The 22,049-nt window shown below is 40.1% G+C and overlaps 1 protein-coding gene and 1 long non-coding RNA gene across 2 annotated transcripts in view; one reads left to right on the forward strand and one right to left on the reverse strand.

Moving 5' to 3' along the window:
- Positions 1-22,049, forward strand: part of APCDD1 (APC down-regulated 1) — a 38,431-nt gene that overhangs the window by 5,082 nt on the left and 11,300 nt on the right. The window contains exons 2-3 of the mRNA XM_019545926.1: positions 7,762-7,945; positions 9,053-9,584. Coding sequence (XP_019401471.1) covers positions 7,762-7,945; positions 9,053-9,584 — 716 coding nt within the window. The remainder of the gene's footprint in view (positions 1-7,761; positions 7,946-9,052; positions 9,585-22,049) is intronic.
- Positions 1,053-6,460, reverse strand: LOC109317330. Its single transcript, XR_002103032.1, has 4 exons — positions 3,375-6,460; positions 2,821-2,826; positions 2,251-2,257; positions 1,053-1,451 (listed from the first exon to the last, which is right to left on the reverse strand). It is a non-coding gene; the product is annotated as an uncharacterized LOC109317330 (long non-coding RNA).

The raw sequence follows: 22,049 nt of genomic DNA on the forward strand, positions 1-22,049 counted from the left end.
CCCAGTGCTCCTTCCTGCCCATGGCAGGGGGTCAGACTAGATGATCTGTCTAGGTCCCTTCCCATTGATTCTATGATTCTAAGTCCTTACTAAAATCATTCTTTCTTCCACAGTGCTTTCAGGTTTTCTTGCTACTGTGAGGTAGCAGAGGAAAAGTGCAGGGTCTGGGAACAGGAATTCTGTTTTTAAAAAAAGAGAGCAGAAATGCATTAATTTAAAAACTGGAGACAAAATGTTTCAATAGATGAATTCATCATCCAGATTGATGGACCAAATTTTCAAATTCTTACTAGGAACTTGTAAGATCTTACAAATTCAGGCCAGGTCAGCCCCACCCATGTGACAGATCAAGCCTTGCTGGGCCAGCCTCATGCATCAAATTGGACCCCAGCTAGGCTGGCCACATGCACCAGATCAGGCGCCAGCCTGGTGCACCGTACCAGACCCACAGATTGGATCTGGCCTGTGAACCAGCCCAGGGGATCAAAAGGTTGGGAACGACTGCTGATTGAAATAGTCAATGAGATTGTTCTGTACTTCCTAAGAGATTTCTCAGAACATTTCAGAACTGGGCAGTAAGGGTGTAATAATTTGAGCCATAAAACTACAGTGAGAGTCAGTTTTTAATGAGTTTCTTTGTTAGATTTTAAAATACTTGTATTTTTTATTTCCTCAGTATCTTTACCATTGTAAAATGATTATTTGCCTCCTTTCAACTACAGGTAAAATCTATACCTAAGGAATATGTACATACAAGAAAGGGAATAGACACATATTAACGAAAGGGCACATCATCATCTTCTACTTTTATAAAACTCAGACTTCCCTACCCTAACCCGTTTGGGTGTTTATACATGTGCTCCAGGAGTTTGGGGGGGGCAGGGTTAATTAGAGCAGCTCTAAGAGCCCGGAGTGTCACATGTATCAGCGTCACCACATCAGGCCTGTATATCTTTTGAAAAATGGTAGTGGGGGCACTTTAACTAAAGCTCATCAAACAAGCTTTAGTTAAAGTGCCCCACCACCATTTTTCCAGCGCAGGGATGCTGATACGTGTGATGCTGGAGTGTGCTGGAGCACTGTAATTACAGCGTGTCGGAGCAGCCTCTCTGCACATGTCTATGTGTCTTTTGTATGTAATGCCTCTCTTGATGAAAGCCCTTTGACATTTAAAGGATAACAGTGGGAAAAATACTGGTAAACTCAGAAACATCTATTTGGTAATAGGACATTACAGTGTCCCTTGTAATTACAAAAGTTTGCACTGCAGTTAAAAGCGATCGTAGAGGTTATCTAACATTTTCCCACATTGAGATAACTTACCCTAATGTATTTTATTTAATGTTTTGGGCAATGGACTAGATAAGTAAAACTGCTTAATCTAGTTACTTACTCTTTATTCGTTGGAAATTCTTAACACTTCAGACAAATTCCAACTTGAAAATAACTTGCTGTAAAAATAAAGTGCTAGTATTTAAAGTGATTCCCAAAACAGATTTAAAATCTCACAAATGTTACACTTGGGCTTCAATGTGAAATTGGTTGCTTCAGGTATGGGCTAATAAAGAACTAGACTGGATTCTTTGGGGAAGAATTTAGCTGTATCAGACCATCCCGCACTAGACTTAAGTTTGGGAGTTTTTCAGTCAAGGGTTTTGATTCAAATCATTCCAAAGCTATTGACTCAAACTTTACTACTAGCTAAACTGGTTTAAATCTTTTGAAATTGATGTGACACTGGAAGAAGTATTCTGATGTAAATTGGTGTAAGTAAGATCAGAATTTGAATCCAAAGCTTAGGTACAGAATTTGAGGTCAAGTTCAGTTTTACTAGCTATTTTTGTTGTTTTAGACATTACTTTCATGCTAATTTAAATGAAGTTGAATATTTTATATTACAGTTCAATACCTTCTACAGAATTGTTCATAAAGAACTTTTTTATAGCAGCCTTTTGAATGAATACTGGTAACCAGCTGAACATACTGCCAACACACAATACTTTTAAAATTCTTAATTGTTTGCAATACTTGATAAGGGCTTGAAAATAATCTCTTGCCCTGCTTATTTTAATTTAGAGAACACTAATATTTTCCTTTTTTGCATTTCTGATGGAGCTGAAATGATTATGGTTTTCTCAGTTTACTTTTTGACTTACTGTTTTGTTTTTACATCAGTTTGATGAATGGTGTCATTTCTGTGAATTGTATTCATTAGGTAACTGAAACTGCAAAGCCAACACAAGATTTCACAACATTACTTATGTGTCATATTTAAAGAGTGGTTGTTGTTTGAGTTCTTATAAATTTCTCAGCAATAGAGTAGTGGTTATTTTGAGGGTTATGAGATTCAGAAGAAATTCCCTACTAAATTATAAGAAATTTAAATTTAGAGCTGTTTTTAAAGTATTAGTGTTTTCTTACCACAGACATACTAGGTACATCTACACATGCAATTAATACAGCTGAATAAACTCCAATGCGGTGTGCACCAGAGTTTATTGCTCCTGGGTGCCACATCTTCATTTGCGCCCAGGACTGCAGTACATTGAGTTGGGTTGGAACAGTCCTGGCTGGCAGGGCCCAGGGGTCAGCCTGGCAGCCCAAGGCTGCTCCGACCCAGCTAAACATGCTGAGGAGGGGCTGGCTGGGGCATGAGGGAATTCCAGTGCAGGGCTAGCTGGCAGGCAGCCCCTGCACTAAACCATCTTCATGCTCCAGCCAGCCCCGTCAGCATCTACATGTGCATTGCAAGTGGAGTAAATAACTCCATCATAGGATAGTACTTGCATCTGGCGGTACTATGCTATGGCAGAGACTGACGTTTTACTGCGGAGCTATTTAGTCAGCTCCGCAAAAGATGTCTCATGTAGGTGTACCCACTATATAACTAAGGAAACCTGTTTGCTTTTGCTGTTGAGAATAGTCCCTTTAGAGCCCCTTGAATAAAAGCAAATGCTCCAAGTATGTTGCAGGTATGTTTGGGCACAAATTGTTTTTGGAAGTGGGCTTTTAAATTAACTTTTGTTTCTTCTCTACCCATTTCACAAAAGCAGAGTTAACTCTGAGGATGTTAACATCTTTGTATTATCTATCAGCCAAGTGAATATTTGAATGCTGATGTCATAAACTGGATGAGGTCCCAATCCAGCTAAACATTTCAGCATGGGCTGCAGGTAGAGGAGAGGGATGGCATTCTGCATCAGATCATCCCCTCGTGCATAAATAACCCTCAAAGTAGGACTTTTAGCCTAAACATGTCCATTCATCTTCAGTCAACTGACAGCATGTAGGTTTTAGAATGAGGATGCTATTGTTTTACTCAGGAAGCACAACTATGCTAAAGAAACAACATAATTGTTTACCCCGCCACTGACTGATGATATCACAAGGCAGAATTTGAGACAGACACCCAAAAGAAGACACTGCATACAAGGACTTACCTGATCTTCAAGGGATATAAAGGCAATTATGATCTCCCACCTAGATGCGTATGTTAGCACTAGGTACAGACACAGATGGGGGGAAAAAAACATAGGCACTGACAGTCTTAATTCAGTGGTGCAAGTCTCTGCTAATTAAATATTTCCCTGCCTTGCCTAGTAACACAAAGTATATCCAGGTGGCAAAGATATAGGTCAGGTAGGCAAATTTTATTCTCACTGCATTATTTATGGGCCATCAAACATCCTAGTACTGTGTCTATATTTCAACAACAATCTGATTTGGTCTAGTATGTGTGGTGTTTCCCACATATATCTCACTCTCTGGAGCCTGCATTGTGTCCCTCTGCCTGTGTTGATTACCTAACCTTGTTGCAGCCCTCATTTATCATGGTTTGGTGGGCTCCAGCTCATCAGAACATTTCCTCCTGGCACATAAATCTCTATGGCTACAGATTCAAGCCTTCCCTGAATTCCTTCGTTACCCTGATTACAGCTGGTTGTATACAGAACCACATAAACTCAGCCTCTGGCCACAGATGATGGGATAAAGCAAGGAGCATTACAACTTGTTTACAAAGTTAAGGGGAAAAAAATCTGTAATATCATTATAGTTTGATTCATTTTCAGAGATGCCTTATTTCACCACATTTACTATTTACTATTTCCTCTAGGGTTTTTGACTGTTTAATGGGGCTATTATATGCTGGCCTTTGGTCTGTATATATGCAAGCTCTCTTTCCCACTTAGAAATGGAGTTGGGCTCAGTGCAGTTAAAATGCATAATTATGTTTAAATAGACATATGATTCCTTAATCAGACACCACTATGTTCCTGAATTTCATGACATGAAGGAGGGAAGGGTGGCTGCTTGAAAAGCATAATAAATGTACAGATGTGGCATTCCAAATCTCCTCCTGGTGGGAGATTACAAATACTTACTGACCAAGTGGGAATGTAAGTTGTCAAAAGGCTTTTTAACATGAGGTTGTATGTTTTTTGAAACAATCTGGAAAGACAGAAGTCTGTGGTTAAGCATTCAGGGAAGAAAATGAGCCAGCACTGCTAGCTGGCTGGTAGGGGAAGTGGGGCTCAGCCCCTCAGACAGTCAAACTGAGCCTAAATCAACTGATTAGTGTTTTGAAACACAGGGGGGGCGGGAAGCTTGGGGAATTAATTATTTTTAAAATTGTATGTTTAAAAGAGTTATGGACCTTTGAATGTGTAGGATTTTAGGCATGGGGTAGTATACAGTAGGCAAATAAACAAGTGTTATGCCACAAATTTTGATTCTTAATAAGAGACTATTATTAGTATGTCCAGCCACAACTGGCTGAACTTGTTTTTCTGGCCATGCAAAGGCAACCCTGTAACCAGAGTAATCAGAAAACCAGGCCAGCCTACCTTTTCAATAGTAAGTAATAAATTTGGGAGCGTAAGGTGAGATGCCTTATAAAAAAGCTTGACTTTCAGAAAATACTGAATCCTTTTGCAAATCAGTTTCTTTACAGTTGAGGGCTCAAGTACTGAGATGTCCAAAAAACATTAATCATTGCTAAATCTTTCCTACTACTGCCTACAAGATAGGAATAAAAAATCATATGTAATTAGTTTGTAGAGTCGCATTCACTAATATTTGTAAAATCTTGAGATCCTTCATTGGAAGTTGCTTTAGTATTTGTAATTATCCTTAAGTTTTTCTACAGAACAAACCCCTGAAAATCTTTTTACCAATTACCATTTTATGGATAAATCCCTTTCTTCCATTTTGAATTCTTTTTTTTAAACAAAGTCCACTTCTTCCTGGGGCTAACAAAGTTGCTGCCTGCTGATGGGGGATGTGGTGAACATACAGAACAAATGACATTTTTTTCCAGGCAATATGATAAATGAATGTCTGACATCTAATAGTGAATAATGCTGAAATTCAACAGCCACAGCTCTGCCAAATTTTATTTACATGGGACCACATCTAGTACAGAACTTAGGCAATTTTAAAGTTAGACACCATAATGCCTAACCTAGGTTCCTGTGTACCCAAATGGAATGTAGAGCCCTATACTAGGCTTTCTAGCTAGTGCTTGAGGTGAGGTAGACGCCCCAGAATGGGATACAAAAAAGAGAGCATGCTAAGCAGGGAGCCATCAACAAAAGGAAACAATGGAGACAGGGGCTAGTCCTTAATCCTACCCATCCCCTGAATTCAGGTGCCTTCAAATGGTACCTTCTTTTAACTTACATCTGTTTCATGCAAAATTCAGAAACAGTGTTGGGAGCAGGGACTGGAACCCAGGAATTCTGCTCCCAGGTAAGAATCTCCTTAGGCTAAAGAGGAAATTGAACCCAGGTTTCCTGCTTTAACCACTAAGCTATTCTATAAAAGGGGGTCCATTAGTACCACCTTTTCCTCCACTAATTGTCTTAAAAGAGAGCAGTGGCTGCTGTTATTGGTGAATGACAGACATACTCTGAGAATGCCAACCATGTCAAGTTCCCTCAAGGGATTCAGACCAAGTTTGTAGATCAGATTGAGCTTAGGGAACAAGGAGTTTTAACAGCCCTGTTAAAACTCAGGTGTTTCTGAACAGGTCCAGGAGTAGAACTTTTAGGGAGCGTTAAAATCCCAAACTGAAATACTGATAGAATTCAGTTGCCTCTAGGGTTAGGTGGCAACTAAGCAGAGGTTTTCAGCATCACTGTTTTGGATTTAGGCACTAAAATTCTGTCAATTCTACCAGGAGGTGCCCATGTTCTTTTCCAGATCTCACCTGTATATTTCTTATCTTCACATAGTTTTAAATTGTGTTTTATTAGCATAGTTAGTAATATGAGGTTAATTTCAGCAGCATGGCTTTTAGCCAGAATCCTTAATAATAATAATAATAATAATAAATGAATATGAAGTTTATAATAGGGAATATTTCTTTTAATAACATAAACACTGGGGACATCTACATGAGATGTTTACTGTGGAGCTGCCTTATTAACTCTGCTGTAAAACATCAGACTTTACACATACAGTGCTATTAGGACAGAATAAACTTGTATTTACAAATACTATCCTGCTGCGGGGTTTTTTACTCCACAGCAACGCTGTATGTGTAGGTGCTAGAGAGGCTGGCTACGGTACTAGGGTGCTTCAGTGTGGGGACTGTCTGCTGACTAGCTCCACACTGGGGAACCCCCATGCCCAGGCAGCCCCTCCGCAGCACAATGAGCCTGGTCAGAGAAGGCCCAGGCTGGCAGGCTGACCCCCAGACTACTGCCAACTGCGGCTGCTCTGACCCAGTTTAACATGCTGCAGACCCAGGTACATATGAGGATGTGGTGCCCAAGAGCAATAAACTACAGCGCAAGATGCACCAGAGTTTATTGCTCCATGGTAATAGCTGTTAGTCCTGGATATGATTTTTCTTTTGAACGATATTTTTCTATACCTTTTACAAGATAGGAGGCCTAAATGAGCACAAGAAGCATTCTATCTGATACTACATATTCATTTTGTTCGATCATTTCTGTGTAGAGAGACTGCTAGCTGGTTTTGTGCGTATACATTACCAGAAACCAAAATTACTGTGTGCTTGAGATAAAATTAGCTTTTTGAAATTCCTTTTCGCCTGTAAATAAAAATAGTAAAATCCGCCTCTAATTGGCCACCTCAAACATCACAGAGGCTTCCTGTGTACAGAAGCCATGCTTTTAATATCTATTTTCCCTTGCCTTTAAAGAGTGGCCTTTATTTGAGAGTTTATTATAGAAACATTTAAATTAGAGGGCAGCCAAAGCCACAAAGTTCATATCTGGATCTTGATACAAATTTTCCAGAGTTGCAGAGGTACTTGGCTCCAGAACTGTTGTTTGTCCCGTTAGAGACAATGGGTAGACCTATATAGTATCACGCAATCCCATGCAGAGATTCCCTGCACTAATTACAAATGATTATACTGCTTCCAGTTTCAGAATTAGCATGTGGAGACTTAGCCTGTGCATTTTTATATGGCCCTGACTTACACTGTATATACATAACTATAAGTTCAAATCCAAATTCGTATTTCAGGGATGTTCGAATCCAGAATTTTGGTTCTGGTTCAGCTTTCATTATACCATGTGCAAACTATTCAGTGGATCAGTAATGGGTTAGCAGAGAGAGACTGTTCCCAATTTTTCTTTTCAAATGAGATAAGTAATGTAAAAATGCTGTCCTATATGCATAATAATTATGAGTGAGCGGCATGCTATGAGGAGATCCTCAGCCTAACTTATACTATGTCTCAGTCTTTCTCACCAGAATCCCACAATAACTCATACCTTTATTTTACAGGGCTGGGAGAGGGTTCTGCTCTTCTTCATCCAGACAGCAGATCCCATCCTCGATCATTAGAGAAGAGTGCATGGAGGGCTTTCAAAGAATCACAGTGTCATCATATGCTGAAACATCTTCATAATGGGGCCCGAATCACGGTACAGATGCCTCCCAATATCGAAGGACACTGGGTTTCTACTGGGTAAGCAAAAAGAAAAATAGATTGTTTGAATTACATAGGGAAACATACACACTCTTAAAAGAAAACACAGTTTTATAGAGACATGCCAAAGGCTTTCAGGGTACACCAGAATGGTACCTTGTTATACACCACTCTGTCATCTTCAGTTTGAAATGCAATAGACAATATATTTTTAATTTGATTTTACTAAGTAAGGAAACAAAATATTGTTAAAACTTGCTCATTACAAAGAATAAGCTGCATTACAGTCAACTACATAACAGTAGATCAGGTGAATAGATCTTTATTTTCTGAGCTTTCTGCATACATTGTTTCATTAGCAAATGAAATTAAGAAACTGTGCTACCCCAGCCCAAGTATGCATAACTACTTATCCTAATATCATGACATTCCATCAGTCCTTTCTCCAAATTTACGACACAAAAAAGAAAATATTTATTTAATGGGCTGCCATTGCTTCTAAAGAACTTCTTTATATGGTGACCCTAATACAAAAAAGCATATATGAACCAAAATATTTTCTTTAAAAATATCAAAAATTAAATATTCTAATGGATGTGGTCACAATTAAGCTTAGTTTCAAACCATCCAATGAATAAATGGTTGATAAATGAACTCCCACCTATCACTTTACCCAAGGAGCAATTATTCATAAAGCTAGGCATTTTTTTATCCATGTAAAACGGTGTTAACTAAGTAAAGAACAGAGGAGATTCACTGTTATTCCAACTGGGCAAGTGAGAGAGAGAGAGAGAGGAAGGGTTTGTCACAAGTTGGTGGGATAACTCAAGTTTAGTTCCCATGTTTTGTGTGACCTTGGGCAAATTATTCAGGTCTCCTGGTATCAGAGTTCCCAGTTTCTAAAACAAAGAGGGGAATACTTCCATATTACAGGGGTATTGTAAAGAGCTCAGATCCTTTATTATTTGGGGCATGTAAATGCTTTATGTAGCTGGACTGTTTTGTGCCATAAAAAGAAAATAAATTGATACAGTAGTAATATATTAGTAAGCACTAAAAAACTTTAACCAATCTTATTGATTGTAGCATGATAGCCTGGCAACCCCTCTAAAATATTGTTTTATTTCACTTTCGATCCTCCTACAGATGCGAAGTTAGATCAGGCCCTGAATTTATTACAAGATCTTACAGATTCTACCACAATAACACCTTCAAAGCCTATCAGTTTTACTATGGTGGCAACCGCTGCACAAACCCTACCTACACTCTAGTTATCCGTGGTAAAATTCGCCTTCGCCAAGCATCCTGGATCATCCGAGGAGGAACTGAAGCTGACTACCAGTTACGAAACACTCAGATCATCTGCCACAGCGAAGCAGTAGCTGAAAAGCTAAGTCAGCTGTTAAATCGAACGTGTCCTGGATTTGTACCAGCAGATAGTCCTTGGGAGCAGGATGTGAACTATGATTTGTGGAGAGAAGACAGTGGCTGTGAATGCACCAAGGCTCTGAATTTTGCCATGCATGAACTTCAGCTGATTCGAGTAGAGAAGCAGTACCTACATCACAATTTGGATCACTTAGTGGAGGAGCTATTTCTTGGAGACATCCACACTGATGCTACTCAGAGGATGTACTATCGACCTTCTAGTTACCAGCCTCCCCTTCAAAATGCGAAGGTACACACATTTATTTTTATGTTACAAGAGACAATTCCATGTCATTCCATTCTTCCAAATCAACAGGTTTATTAGACTCTATGTGCAAATAATATTCTAGAATAAAAGCTAGACTGAAGAAAGCGCAATGAATGTAAATATTTTAAAAATTGCATAATTCAGGGGCGTAGGATCCCATTTATGGATGATAAATCAAATTATATTAACAGTAATGGTATCACACTGGTGCGTTATGAGTTTTGATCAATAGGAGGCCAGGGTAATTGAACAGGAAGTGAGAGCTGTTCTGGGAATGAAGATGGAGCCAGTCACTTGAAGGAGCCATGAGAATGGCTAGAGAGGTGGTTAAAGTCTGAAAGTTAGCAGCATAGAAGACAGAAGATTCAGTGTGGGAGTTTGAAACAGGGAGAGGTTATAACAGATGGGAATGTGGTGAAAAGGCAACAGCACAGCAGAGGAAAACAGAATTTTGTGAGTATGTGGAACCAGGGGAAGACTGGAAGGTAAGGGCAAGAGAGGGGCATTATGAAGGACAAAGAAATTGCCAGACTATGTGGGTCAAGGCTTCAAGCCTCAGACACATTCATTACTAGAAATGAAAAGCAAGTGAATTTTGAATGAGGCTTTAATTCCATTTTAGGATTAAGTTTTCAAAGGGTCCCTCTGTCACTGGGATCAAACCATACTGAGTTAAATAAAAATCACACTGGGGGTGTGTGCACTGGTATGCTTTTGCAGTGGATCTTGTCTGCACATCTTTTATGATGACATGTCAGAGGAATGTAGCAATTGGAACCACATTTCAGATTTCAGTTGCTACTAATAGGTGCTAGACAGAGACAGCTTTAGGATTATTTCCAGTGGGCATGTCTACATGTGCCCCTGACTGCACATTTGGTAGTGTGCAGTCATTTAACAGGTTTATTAGACTTTACACCTAGATAATATTCTAGTACAAGTACTAAATGACTATACAGTACCCACCGATACTCCACAGTCCCAGAGGTGTAGTTATTTTTAGACGCTGTGTCATTATGGCGATGTAGCATCGGCATCACACTTTGTGCCTACTGATGCTACATTGCCATAGCATCTCATGTAAATGTACCCGGTGAGTGGTGGAAACATGGTATGACAATTGGTGATTTTTTTCACTAAAATTGATGCAAAATTTGGCCACAACATTTGAAATGTGAGATGAAACACACCATGGGAAGAGAAAAATTGGAGAATAAACAGGCAGGCATTTCTACCAAGCCATAACTCTTTAACCCTCCCTATGTTGGTTCCCTTCCCCACATCCCCAGAATTCCAACGATGTGTCATCTATACCTCCAGATTCTTACTAAATGGCAGTTTAAATCCACAGCTTTCTATGGGCTTGTACAAACCTTGCCATTATTTCTGTCATGCCATCTTCTTCTCAAGTGGACCCAAAACAACTCATTTTGTGCTTTCCTATAAAAACAATTCCAAAATAGTTTTTAGCAGCAGCACCAGACACATGCGCACGCACACGCATGCCATTGATACACCTGAAAACAGTTTTAATTTTCCCATCACTCTGATTACCTAAAACAAATAATGTTCACAGGTTTCTATTTTGGATTTGCTTTCTTTTAACTTGTTGTGTAAGAAGGGTGTAAATCTTTGCTTTGATATGGATCCTTAGATACAACTTGTTCGACACCAGTTGCTTGCTGTATGTCACATTATGCTGGCAATTTTTTTAGGTATGTTTTAGAACTCCTGGAACAAAGACAAAAAGCTGGTTTCACTATAAACAGCTGAGATGCTGGTCCTGCCCCACCAAACCTGGTTATTCTCATATTGGCAGTTACATGTTATGGTAAAAATGATTACATTTCCACTTAATGGTAACTTCAGTAGAGATTCAGTGTTAAAATGGCTAGGTTTACTGTGTAGCTAGATATACAGAAACAGGATTTTGTCCAGTTCTATTGTTATCTTATGACAGTTTGGTCACAATTCACATGCTTGGCCCCTGTGCTGCAGTAGCACTGCTGGACAGCTCATTTCTCAAATGTAGTGCTCTAGACAAGTCTCTTAGCCCTATGTCAAGTGTTCCCTGTCATTATTGTGGTCACGCAGGATAGTCTGTCCACCTTATTATGTACATGAAGTTTGTATACTGAATTCACCGTCCTTTCATCTCTGGTAGAACAAATTCTGCCCTCAAAGGCACAAGCACAACTCCCCTTGAAAGCAATGGGAGCTTATTGTGTGGTTCCAAAGCAGCATTTGGTTTTGTATGTCTACCAGCACATCGATACACAGATGATAGATATTGGAGTTCAGAGATATATGGTAGACACTGGAGTTCAGAGCCTCCAAACATGTCAACAGGCAGGGGGTCTGAGGTGAGGGACAAACACAACATTCAGACCAACATAATGGGCATTCAGAACTACCAGACAGGTGATGAAAGCTCCTAAGCTGGGCCAAATTCACCCATTCTAGAAGAGAATTCCTCTGAAAACATCAGGAGTAAAATTTAACCAGTATAAGTTTTGGCAATTGAGGTTTATCTATTTGAATCCATCTTAAGGTGGCCATTTGTTAAAGGGACATGTTATTTGGTCCTTGTTACCCAGCAGTGAAGCATTAGTAATAGTTGCTTATTCTGAGCTGCACTGAAATAAACTGCATGGCTCTTCTTCTTTGATCCCGGTATAATTTACCTCTGTTTACAAAAATCAGTATAAATTACCCAAGGGTATATATTCATGTGTCCATGTCTAAAGACTGAGTTAATGGTACTGGGATATCATTCACATTAGTATCACTGACTACAGAGAATGACAGCACTGTGCAGGAGCATATTCATTCTAAGTATTCTTGGGGTAATCAAACACGCAGACAAAAGAAAGTACTGGGCAGTAAAAAATAGAGCAGCACTATGTGCAACCAGGACCTATTTCTATTTCTGGCCTACAGTGCGACTCTTGGTAAATCATTTTGCCTCTTTGTTTCTCTTCCATGTCTGGTCTGTTTGGACCACAAGTTCTTCAAGGTAAAGATTCTGTCCTTTGATATGTTTGTACAGTGTCTAACCCCATTCTCAGTTGAAGCTTATGACTGCTACTGAAATACAAGTACTTAACAGGACCCTTGCAACTTTTCAGTGCGCAACACAGAGGAGTCTGAATATTTTTAGTTTATAGGTCTTGTTCATATTTTTATGAATTTTTTTGAAATGGGATGGTTGGATATGTAGATACTAGGCTTGCATTACAGTGCAATCAGCAAGACAAATGTGTGTGTGTGTGGGCATGCATTAGCAGACATGAAAGGCTTCTAAGAATTAATGTGTGTGTAACCATGACTATTCAGTATCAACCAGTAGTTAACCTGGCTGCTGGTTGCACTGTTTGCTGAACATTGGAAGAAAAAGATGCATTTTTTAAAGACCACACAAAAATAGCACTGAGAGGTTATAACCCTTCTCCTTTGAATTTCTTTCCTTTTCTAATTGCTAATCCACAGGGACAGAGCTGAAAATGAGTTTAAATGCTAAATTGAGTTTAAAACCACTAGTCACAGACTCCTCTAGAAACTGGACACCATGAATAAATAGAAACATTAAATCAGCTTGTTTTTTTAAGCTTTCTACAGTCGCACAGCAAGAATAGAGAGGCCAGAAAATTGCCATTGATGTGAATCAGGTGTATTGTGTGGGATCTTTCATTTATGGCTTGTTTCATTTTCTTATTTATGTTATATATAAAGACCTGGCTAAAATAAGAAGATTCCCATTCTACGTTAAATTTATAATTAAGCTTCCATGAAAAAGATTGTTCCACCCAGCTCAGAAGTTTATATAGCCTAAAAGTTGGAAGCAGTAGTCATATTCATTATGTATGTGGTTGAACTGAATGGTAATTAAAAGCAAATGATTGCTGGATAAGTTAGAAATGCCAAAGCCTCATGATCTGACTTTAAACAAATAGAATTGGGCCGTGTCCAAATTCCTGCAGTGATTTAGCCACAAGATGGTAAATCAAAAGGGCTGTCCAAAAACCAGACAGCTTAAAGCCAAGCTACAAATCTGAATACATTCACAAATTCCCATATCTTAACTCAAGGGAACAGATGAAATTGGGGAGCTTTTAAAAATATCTAATATGTAATCTCTTAAGGCTTTACAAATTCTCTTAGATAAGAGTCTACCTTAAAACAAATTCCATCTTTAATACATGTTGATGTCTGTGAATTGAACTTAGTAGCAGTGGATCAGTATACATACTTTTCAGTTGTCTTGTCATTCACTGAAGGTAATTAATTAGGACCCAATTGTGCAGGGCTCTGGCATCCTCCACTTTTCTGTTGTAGTTACTGAGAGATTCAGGGCAATATTCTGTACCTTAAAAAGTCAACTGCTTATACAATATCAGAGAGAAAACAATGTAGGAGCTGCCTTAGTTATGTGGTAACAATGCATTGTACTGTATCATGTAGGAGAAATAACTCTAGGGACTTTTGTTCATAGGTATCATGTAGCCTGGGGAGATAATATGGGATATTCAAGAACCCTGAAGATCTGCAGCATAAAGAGATGAGGAGCTGCTTAATCACGTGCAGCATAAAAGCTCCTAGAACATTGGTTCTTAACATTTTTAGACCCCAAGCACCCCTAGGAAAATGCCAACTCCTGGTTTGCACTTGTTTTTGACTACAGGAAAACAAAACAATTCTTCTGGTGCAAACAACTCAGAAAGACCACAAAAGAGAAGGCTGTTTTTAACACTGTGGATTCCTATTTGAAATCCCTGGGTTTATCACAGGAATCATGTTTGCACATCTAACAATGCTAACAGTGCACCCCATGGCATCCTTGAAACAATGTCAAGGCATCCCAGGGTGTCGCATCACCCTGGTTGAGAATCACTGTCCTAGAAGAATCTTATTGATCTTAAAATGTACCCATCTCTTATGTATAATTTAACTTCTTTTTTAAAAATAAACAGGGCTACAAAGACCACAATGACAGCTACGTTAACAGGCTATTCTAAAACCATCATGGTAACTTTGAGTATAAGGATGGACTGTGTTTAAATACTCTTGTTCACCACTTTCATTCTGTTCAACCATTTGGATGGACCATACAATTTTAATTAGAAACATTCTTATTACAAACCATATAGAAATAGTTTCTCTCCTTTCCTGCCAGTTTGATTACTGTTAGAAACCGCTTTTCAGAAATGCTTAGCACTGCCACTACCATAGACTTTATCTCAAGTTCTGGATGATCAGATAACCCTGAAAATCAGGTTTGCCCAGGCTTCCAAACAGTGAGGCGCCCAGAACCACTGCACTCTTTCAAAATTTGGCACTTAATTTTTCTGACTCATTTTTTTTTTTATCCACGTAATGAGAATCCTATTTCCTTGTACAGCTCCCAATAGCACTGTAACAATAAATAAAGAAATGTCTGTCGGGTATGTTAAGGACATCAGGTAGAACATGATCAGTGTGCAAAGTATTATTTCAACCAAAAAAATGTAATTTTGGAGGACCGTACTTTTCAATTGCCTGAACTATAAATGTTAAACATGCAAAACTCTGATTTACCTGCAGCTGACAGCTGGGTTTGGAAGCTTTTTGTTTATTTGTCTTTGCCGAAGGCTGTTGCTTAGAGCAGGGGTGACCAATCTGTGGCACAGGTGACACAAGTGGCATGGGCAGCCTCCCTGTTAGCACCTGGCAGACTGGGAAGGGGGCAGGCAGCACAGCAGCAGACATGGCAGGGAGCAGAAAATAGAGTAGCAGATTGGGCAGGAAGCAGAAGGTAAAGTAGATCAGGCAGAAAGCACAGGGCTGTGAGCAGAACGCGAAGCTGCATATGAGGCAGGGGGAAGGGTATTGAAGTGGCATTTGGGGAGGGTCTGGGGCTTATTTTTGGCATACCTGCTAAGAAGGTTGGCCCTCACTGGCTTAGAGAAACAACAGGCAGGAACAGGGACAGTTTTAAATGTTTGTTTTTTTAAACAGATTAACTTCAATCCAGTTTTGAATAACAGCATATATGGGATTTAAATTTAGAAACCTATCCCATACTATTTCTGTTGTCTATAAGATTGCAAAAGACATGCTTCTTTTAAAGGTTCTTTAGGTGACATTATACAGTAACTGTACAAAAATCTGATGCCAGATAATGGCCAATGTAGAATGAGATTTTCTTGTATGGACCTTGCTTTGTTAACTTGGTTATTAAGGTCTATTTTACAATTACACTGGCATTATAATGTACTAAATGTCTGTCCCAGCACTAGCACAACACTATTTATGAACAAGAACCTTGGTGCTCAGCCTGACAAAATTTTGCCTTCCGATTAACTCAGCAAACAGGTTTGTACTGGTATCAGCATCTTCCTTGTTTGCCACCAAAGTATAATCCATTCATCGTTTGCTTGCAGTAAATAGGGAGAAAAGAAAGACTTAATATTTTTACACAGTCCAAACTAAATGTGTATGTGTGTGTGTGTAGATAGATAGATAGATAGATAGATATAAAAATAAATGAATGTCAACAGCAGCCGCAAAATAGACACTTTAAGACAGTTCAATTCTTGCAGTTCTTCACGCCTAGAAATGAACTACATTCTCCAAAAAACTGACAACTTTGCAATCAGGTTACTGATTTCTCCTACTTTCTAAATGCCTTCTGATTGCTTCAAGATTTTTAATTAAAATTTTAAATCTTTTGTCGTTCTTATGAGTTAGCTCAGCTCATCTGGCAGCCTGAGTTACAACTACGTCAACCATGCTTTTCAACTCTCAGCAGCCAGTCTTATATATTACACCATAGCCTCATATGAGGTCATGGAAAGCCTGAAAATTATCACTTTTGTAGTGCAGAGAGGTTTTAGCAGTTCATTAAAGTGTTGCCTTAGGCTGGAACTATCTGAAGGGGTAGGGGAATGGACTTTGGAATTGTACTGAGTATCCATGGAACTGGTCTTTATGTGGCCTGGGCTCTACGGCAATCTGAAATAAAGTCAGTCAGCCTTTTGCATTTATTTAAATGTGTTTTAAGCCAATTCTGTTTGAATTCTGTCTGTTTGAAGCCAATTCCTGGAAATAAATTTTCAACATAGTTTTTGTATCTGTTTTGGGAACCCTTTTGTCACTGGATCTAGAATCTGTCACCAGATTCAGGTGATGAGACCTTAGAAATACTTGGAATAGTCCTGACCTGATGTGCCCTATTTCTGCTATTGGCCAGCTCTTCTCCTGATACAGTGGGCTTGCAGTCTGGCTAGATTAGAGCTAAACATACCTTTTATTTCCATTCTCCCCTGGTACATTTCCTCACTCCTTCTCCCACCCCTTATCCCACCTACAGTATTTTCATTTAGCTGTTTTGGTTACTTTATTCAACTATTACGCACATTTGCAGCCAAAGTTTATTGATGCTTTGTGTTCCAGTGTCCTAATGCAAGGGGCCAAATGATTTGTCTTTCAGCTCTACTCCGAGCTGAAACAGTGAATAACGTGAGCATTCTTATCAGTAACCTAAACTTGTAATGAGCCTTGAATGAAGCAATGTGATCAAAGCGGTCATACGTACCTGCAAACCGATCTGGTTTCTATGCCCCATTTCACCAGTAGAATGTTTTGTCTGTGATTGGAGTACAGTATTTTGCATCTTCCTTGTTGTTCATGAAATAGCAAGAAAGAACTTGGAACAGGCCAAATTCAGCATTTTAATAAAAATGGATTTTTATAAGATGAGACAAAGTATTTACTGTTTTGGGGCAACAGAGTTGTGGCAGTGGTTTGAGGATGATGCCCATATGTGAATGTTATTCTTAAAACTGCGGAGAAATGTCACATTTTTTGTCTGTGGAATTTCTCAAGAACAACTTTAAAAATAACATGTTGGATTTTTTTTTAATCGCAATTCTTTGACACTCTGCATACTAGAACTTAGGGGTAAAATGAAAGAAAATAATAGTCTCTTAAACAGCTGCCTTTTATGAATTTTCTGAAACACTTTTGATTTCCATCTCAACAGGGCCTGCTTCTTGGAGCAGTTCTGCTACTAATAGAAATCAGTCCTGCTCCACAGCCTAATAGTGTGCTGATGATTTATACTAGCTGAAGATCGAGGCCTTCTAGCCACAGCTTTCAGCCTGAAGGGTGCCAGACTAGACGAAGAGTGAAAATCAGAAGGAGCTGAACCTTTTGGAATATTTTTCTTTTTATTTCAATGTAACTTCAAATATTTTTTGAAGCAAGGGACTGCACAGATCATGAAGTATGTGAGCTGTTCAAAATGAGCAGCATAATGGTAAACAACAGTATAGTACAGGAAAAGGGGAAGACAAACTAGGAGCATTAAATATCTCCCCAGTGAGCTGAATTTATATAAAAAGCAAACATTAAAAGCATTGGGCCCCAAGTGAAGCACAACAGAAAGAAGCAATCTCTCTGCCAAGAGTTTCTGGGTTGGGTTTTTGTTTTTCGCTGGCATCACTGGGAAGGAAAGGGTTGGAGGAGGAGGAGTTCAAAGGCAGGGAAGCAGGATAAGAAAGAACATTTGCTCTTCTGTTTGTATTTGGCAGTGTTTCTGCTTGAACATCTTACAACTCTTATCATTCAGAAAGGATGTGTTTGCCATTCTGTGGCTCCAGATAAAGAGGGCAGAGGAGCCGCACATAGTTTTAGCATGTGGAAAGGGAGAAAAAGATTTCCCAAACCACTTACCAAGTCATCAGAAAGGGACCATAATTCTACTAACCTTGCAGTTTTATTGTTATGTATAGTATAGTGTAAGGGCTAGCACAGGCTTGAAGCTGGGCTTAGCAACCTCTTTCAAGCCACAGGCCAAAACAACCTGACATCAGACCAGTGCAGGCCAGGTGGCTTCAGCAGTGTGTCAGCAGCAGGAAGGCTTTCCCTGAACACCAACAAAGCCACACAGCTAGGAGCTGTGCCTGTACCCCTGCTGCTTCTCCAAGCTCCCTGTTCCCAGACTGTGATATGAGAATAGTTTCTACCCAGGCCTTGTGTAGCCATTCAGGTTCTCCTGGAAGTATTCCTGCTCTTCCAGGAGAAAACACTAGTGTACAGACATCCAGGCTTTTTTTCCAAAGGAAAAAAGGCTGCCCCAAGAGAACAATAACCTGGAAATAACCATGGTTAAATTACTTCTGAGATAGTTTCTCCTGGGAAAGTGAATATCTGTACATATTGCCAGAGGGGAGCTGTGTCAGGCTGGGGACCTGGAACCTTCTTCCATGTTGCTGCCACTTCTTCCCACCCCACCCACTCCTACCTAGCCCAGCCCCTATGCAGCTTCACTCTAGCTAGAAGCTGTGCTTGCACCACAGCCTTAGGGAGGGAGTGGTGGGGAAGAGAGAGGGAGTGAAGGTCAGAAAGTAGTTTTGGGGGGTGCAGGAGGGGAAGCTGACAGGAGGGGGAAAGGAGAGCAGTTGGGAAAAGTGGCTGTGGCGCAGCTAACTAGGCACAGCTTCCAGCTCCTTGCTGCTCAGCCCCAACACAAGCCTGGGCACAGACAAAGGGCTCCATGGGCCATACACTGCTAACCTCTGGCTTTAAGTGGTCAATAGGCTTAAAAGAAGTTGTTGCTCAGAAATCTAGAGTTCATAGCTCTACATCCCTCGTTCAACAATCCCCAACCTCACCTTTTTTCAGAGGTCCCTTCTACCAAGACCTGTTCCAGGGGCCAGCTGCAGCAGTATCTAATATTGTGGATAATATTGTAACAAGCATAATTAGTAATAAATTCTAATCAATGGTATAACAATGAGTGGGCGAGTGAGGCAGAAGCACCAGTTGCTGCCTAAAATGGGGGAGGAGGACATTGGAATGGAGACAGAGGGATGCCTCACTCTCCTGCCCCTTTCCCCCCACACACACCTGGCACCTTCCATGCAATGGCTCCAGCTTCAGCAGCTGGAAGGACAGAACAGCAGTGACAGCGGAGTGGCAGCACCTGAGTGGTGGTGAATCATAGAGTCCCAGAGAAGTAGAGCGGGAAGGGACCTCCAGAGGTCATCTAGTCCAACTCCCTGCCTGAGGCAGGATCATTCCTATCCAAACCATCCCACACAAATCCATAATCTAACCTCTTAATAAAACTACTGTCAACCTTACACAACACAAGACCTAACACTCTAACCTGCAATAGATAAAGCAGGAAGGCCACAGCAGCCAATGTCCTGCTTTTGTAAAAGGTTGTTAAAATACATTCAAGAGATGCCAGACCACACCCCTTGGTACAGAAGGAGACAAAAAATCCCACAATCAATATAAATCTTATCAAGGGGTAAAATCCAGTCCTGATTCCAAATAAAGCGATCAGTCTGATCCTGAGCAGGAGGCAAGACCTCCAGCTTTATACCCCAAGAGCATTGGCATACCCCAGGCAAAAATCCCTAGCCTTGGCTACAATCAACATCCAATGACTTTGAGGAAGGCTTAAAAAAAACCAAACAAATCCTGACACATAGCAGAAAGGGCTTGGGGAAGGGGGAAGAACTTCCTACCAGCTCCATGTGACAACCAGCAAAGGCCAGAAGTACAGGAAACACCCATGGTAGAACACAAGCATAGCTATACCTGTGTCACCCCTAGCTAGTGGCTGTCCTCTGCTTGAACACCTCCAGTGACAGAGAGCCCACAACTTCCCTAGGCAGCCTATTCCAGTGCCTCACTTCTAACAGTGAATAAGTTTTTCCTGATATCCAGTCTAAACCTACTCTGCTGCAACTTCAAACTATGGATCTGTGTCATACTCTCTGATGCAAGAGAGAAAAGGTGTTCTCCCTCTTCTTTATGGCAAGGGCAGGGGCTAGCCTTATTTTTTTTTCTTCCCCTTCCCTGTGCACTGCCACCACCCAGGGCAGAGAACTAACTAGTTACACTTCTGCTGCAGATGAAAAAACAAGTTAGCTAATGAATATAAAGCAGTCAAAAAGAGCTGTTGAATCCTACTAGAATCCAAGGTACTGCTCTATTGTAAGGAAAATGGATGCCAATTCCCTGAAAAGAGCTTGTATGCTAACAATTTATTTTGCAGTCACAAAATTAAAGAATGAAGATATACAAGCAAGACCAGGAAAATACCCTTCAGAAAGATCCCTTCACACACATTACTCTCAATAAATATTTTACCATCACTCAGAGATGTAGGATTTGCCCAATGGAGTTTGTGTAGCCATGGAACTGGGGAAGCCACCAGGAGCAGCTCAGAGAATAACAGGCATAGAATTTGGAAGAAAAAGAAGATGTCCTGGAAGGGTACATTTCCAAATTCCCAATCATCAGGATACCAGAGAAAGGCTAAGGAATCCCCCATATTTTTGCTGTTTAAGTAGAGACTCCCCAGGTGACTTAAAGGACTTGCTGACTTATTGCAATCTCAGTGGAAGTAGCAGCAGAAAGGACCAGAAGAGGATTTTAGTAGAAATATTCAGATCACTGATCTCCTTTCTTCCTGAGCTCAGGAACTGATCTGTCAGCTATCCAGCCTTATCTTAGTTCACTGGACTCCAGTGACTGACTTCTCATTCTGACTCAAAGCCACCACCATGGATGGGGAAGAGTTAGGCAATCAGTAAATCATCTTTATGCAGCTACAGTAGAACATCCCTTCCCTCTATCAGAATAAGGAAAGAAAGATTCCTTGAGAAGTTTATGAAGTTTCTGCTGAGCAGCAGCTATTGTCAAGGATCTTTAGTCTAGATAGATTCTATTGGTAGAAATACTTGTTCACATAGCTGGGACAACTTTGTAAAGTAAAAGCTATCTGTCTTATCCACAGCTTTTTTTCTTAGCTTATATCATGCTCAAATGAGATTTTTATTAGAGATTACTTTAATTGTGCTCACAGAATAGCATTAGTCAAATACTTTCTTCCTCTGTGCCATGTTCTCTTTGAATGCCTGTGTTCAGAAAATAGCCCTTGCTCAAGACAAATGCAAAGGGAATGATTTGTATGGCTTTAGCCACCACAACAGAGCCAAACACAGCTTGCTTGGAAAAGGAAGGTGTCACAATTGAAAACAATACTGAAAAAAATAGCCAACCTTAAAACATGATTTACTCTGTAATTAGATCTTTTCATTTTATAATAAAACTAAATGTCTTTTTCCTCCATGTATTGGACAAGAATAATATTAAGAATGTTGTAGATGATATGAAGTACATATTTCATATTAAAAAGCTCATAACTCTCTCTGGACTTTTGGAAGGCCTTCAACACTGTCTTTCACCCCATTCTCATTAAAAAACTGGGGGACTGTGGTGTTGACACCTACACAGTCAACTGAGTCGCCAACTGGCTGGAGGGCCGCACCCAGAGAGTGGTGGTGGATGGGTCATTTTCGACTTGGAGGGATGTGGACAGTGGGGTCCCCCAGGGCTCGGTCCTCAGGCCTGCACTGTTCAACATCTTCATCAGTGACTTGGACGAGG

Source organism: Crocodylus porosus, unplaced genomic scaffold (genome assembly GCF_001723895.1).
Source record: "Crocodylus porosus isolate Cpor-Errol unplaced genomic scaffold, CroPor_comp1, whole genome shotgun sequence".
Taxonomy (NCBI): domain Eukaryota; kingdom Metazoa; phylum Chordata; order Crocodylia; family Crocodylidae; genus Crocodylus; species Crocodylus porosus.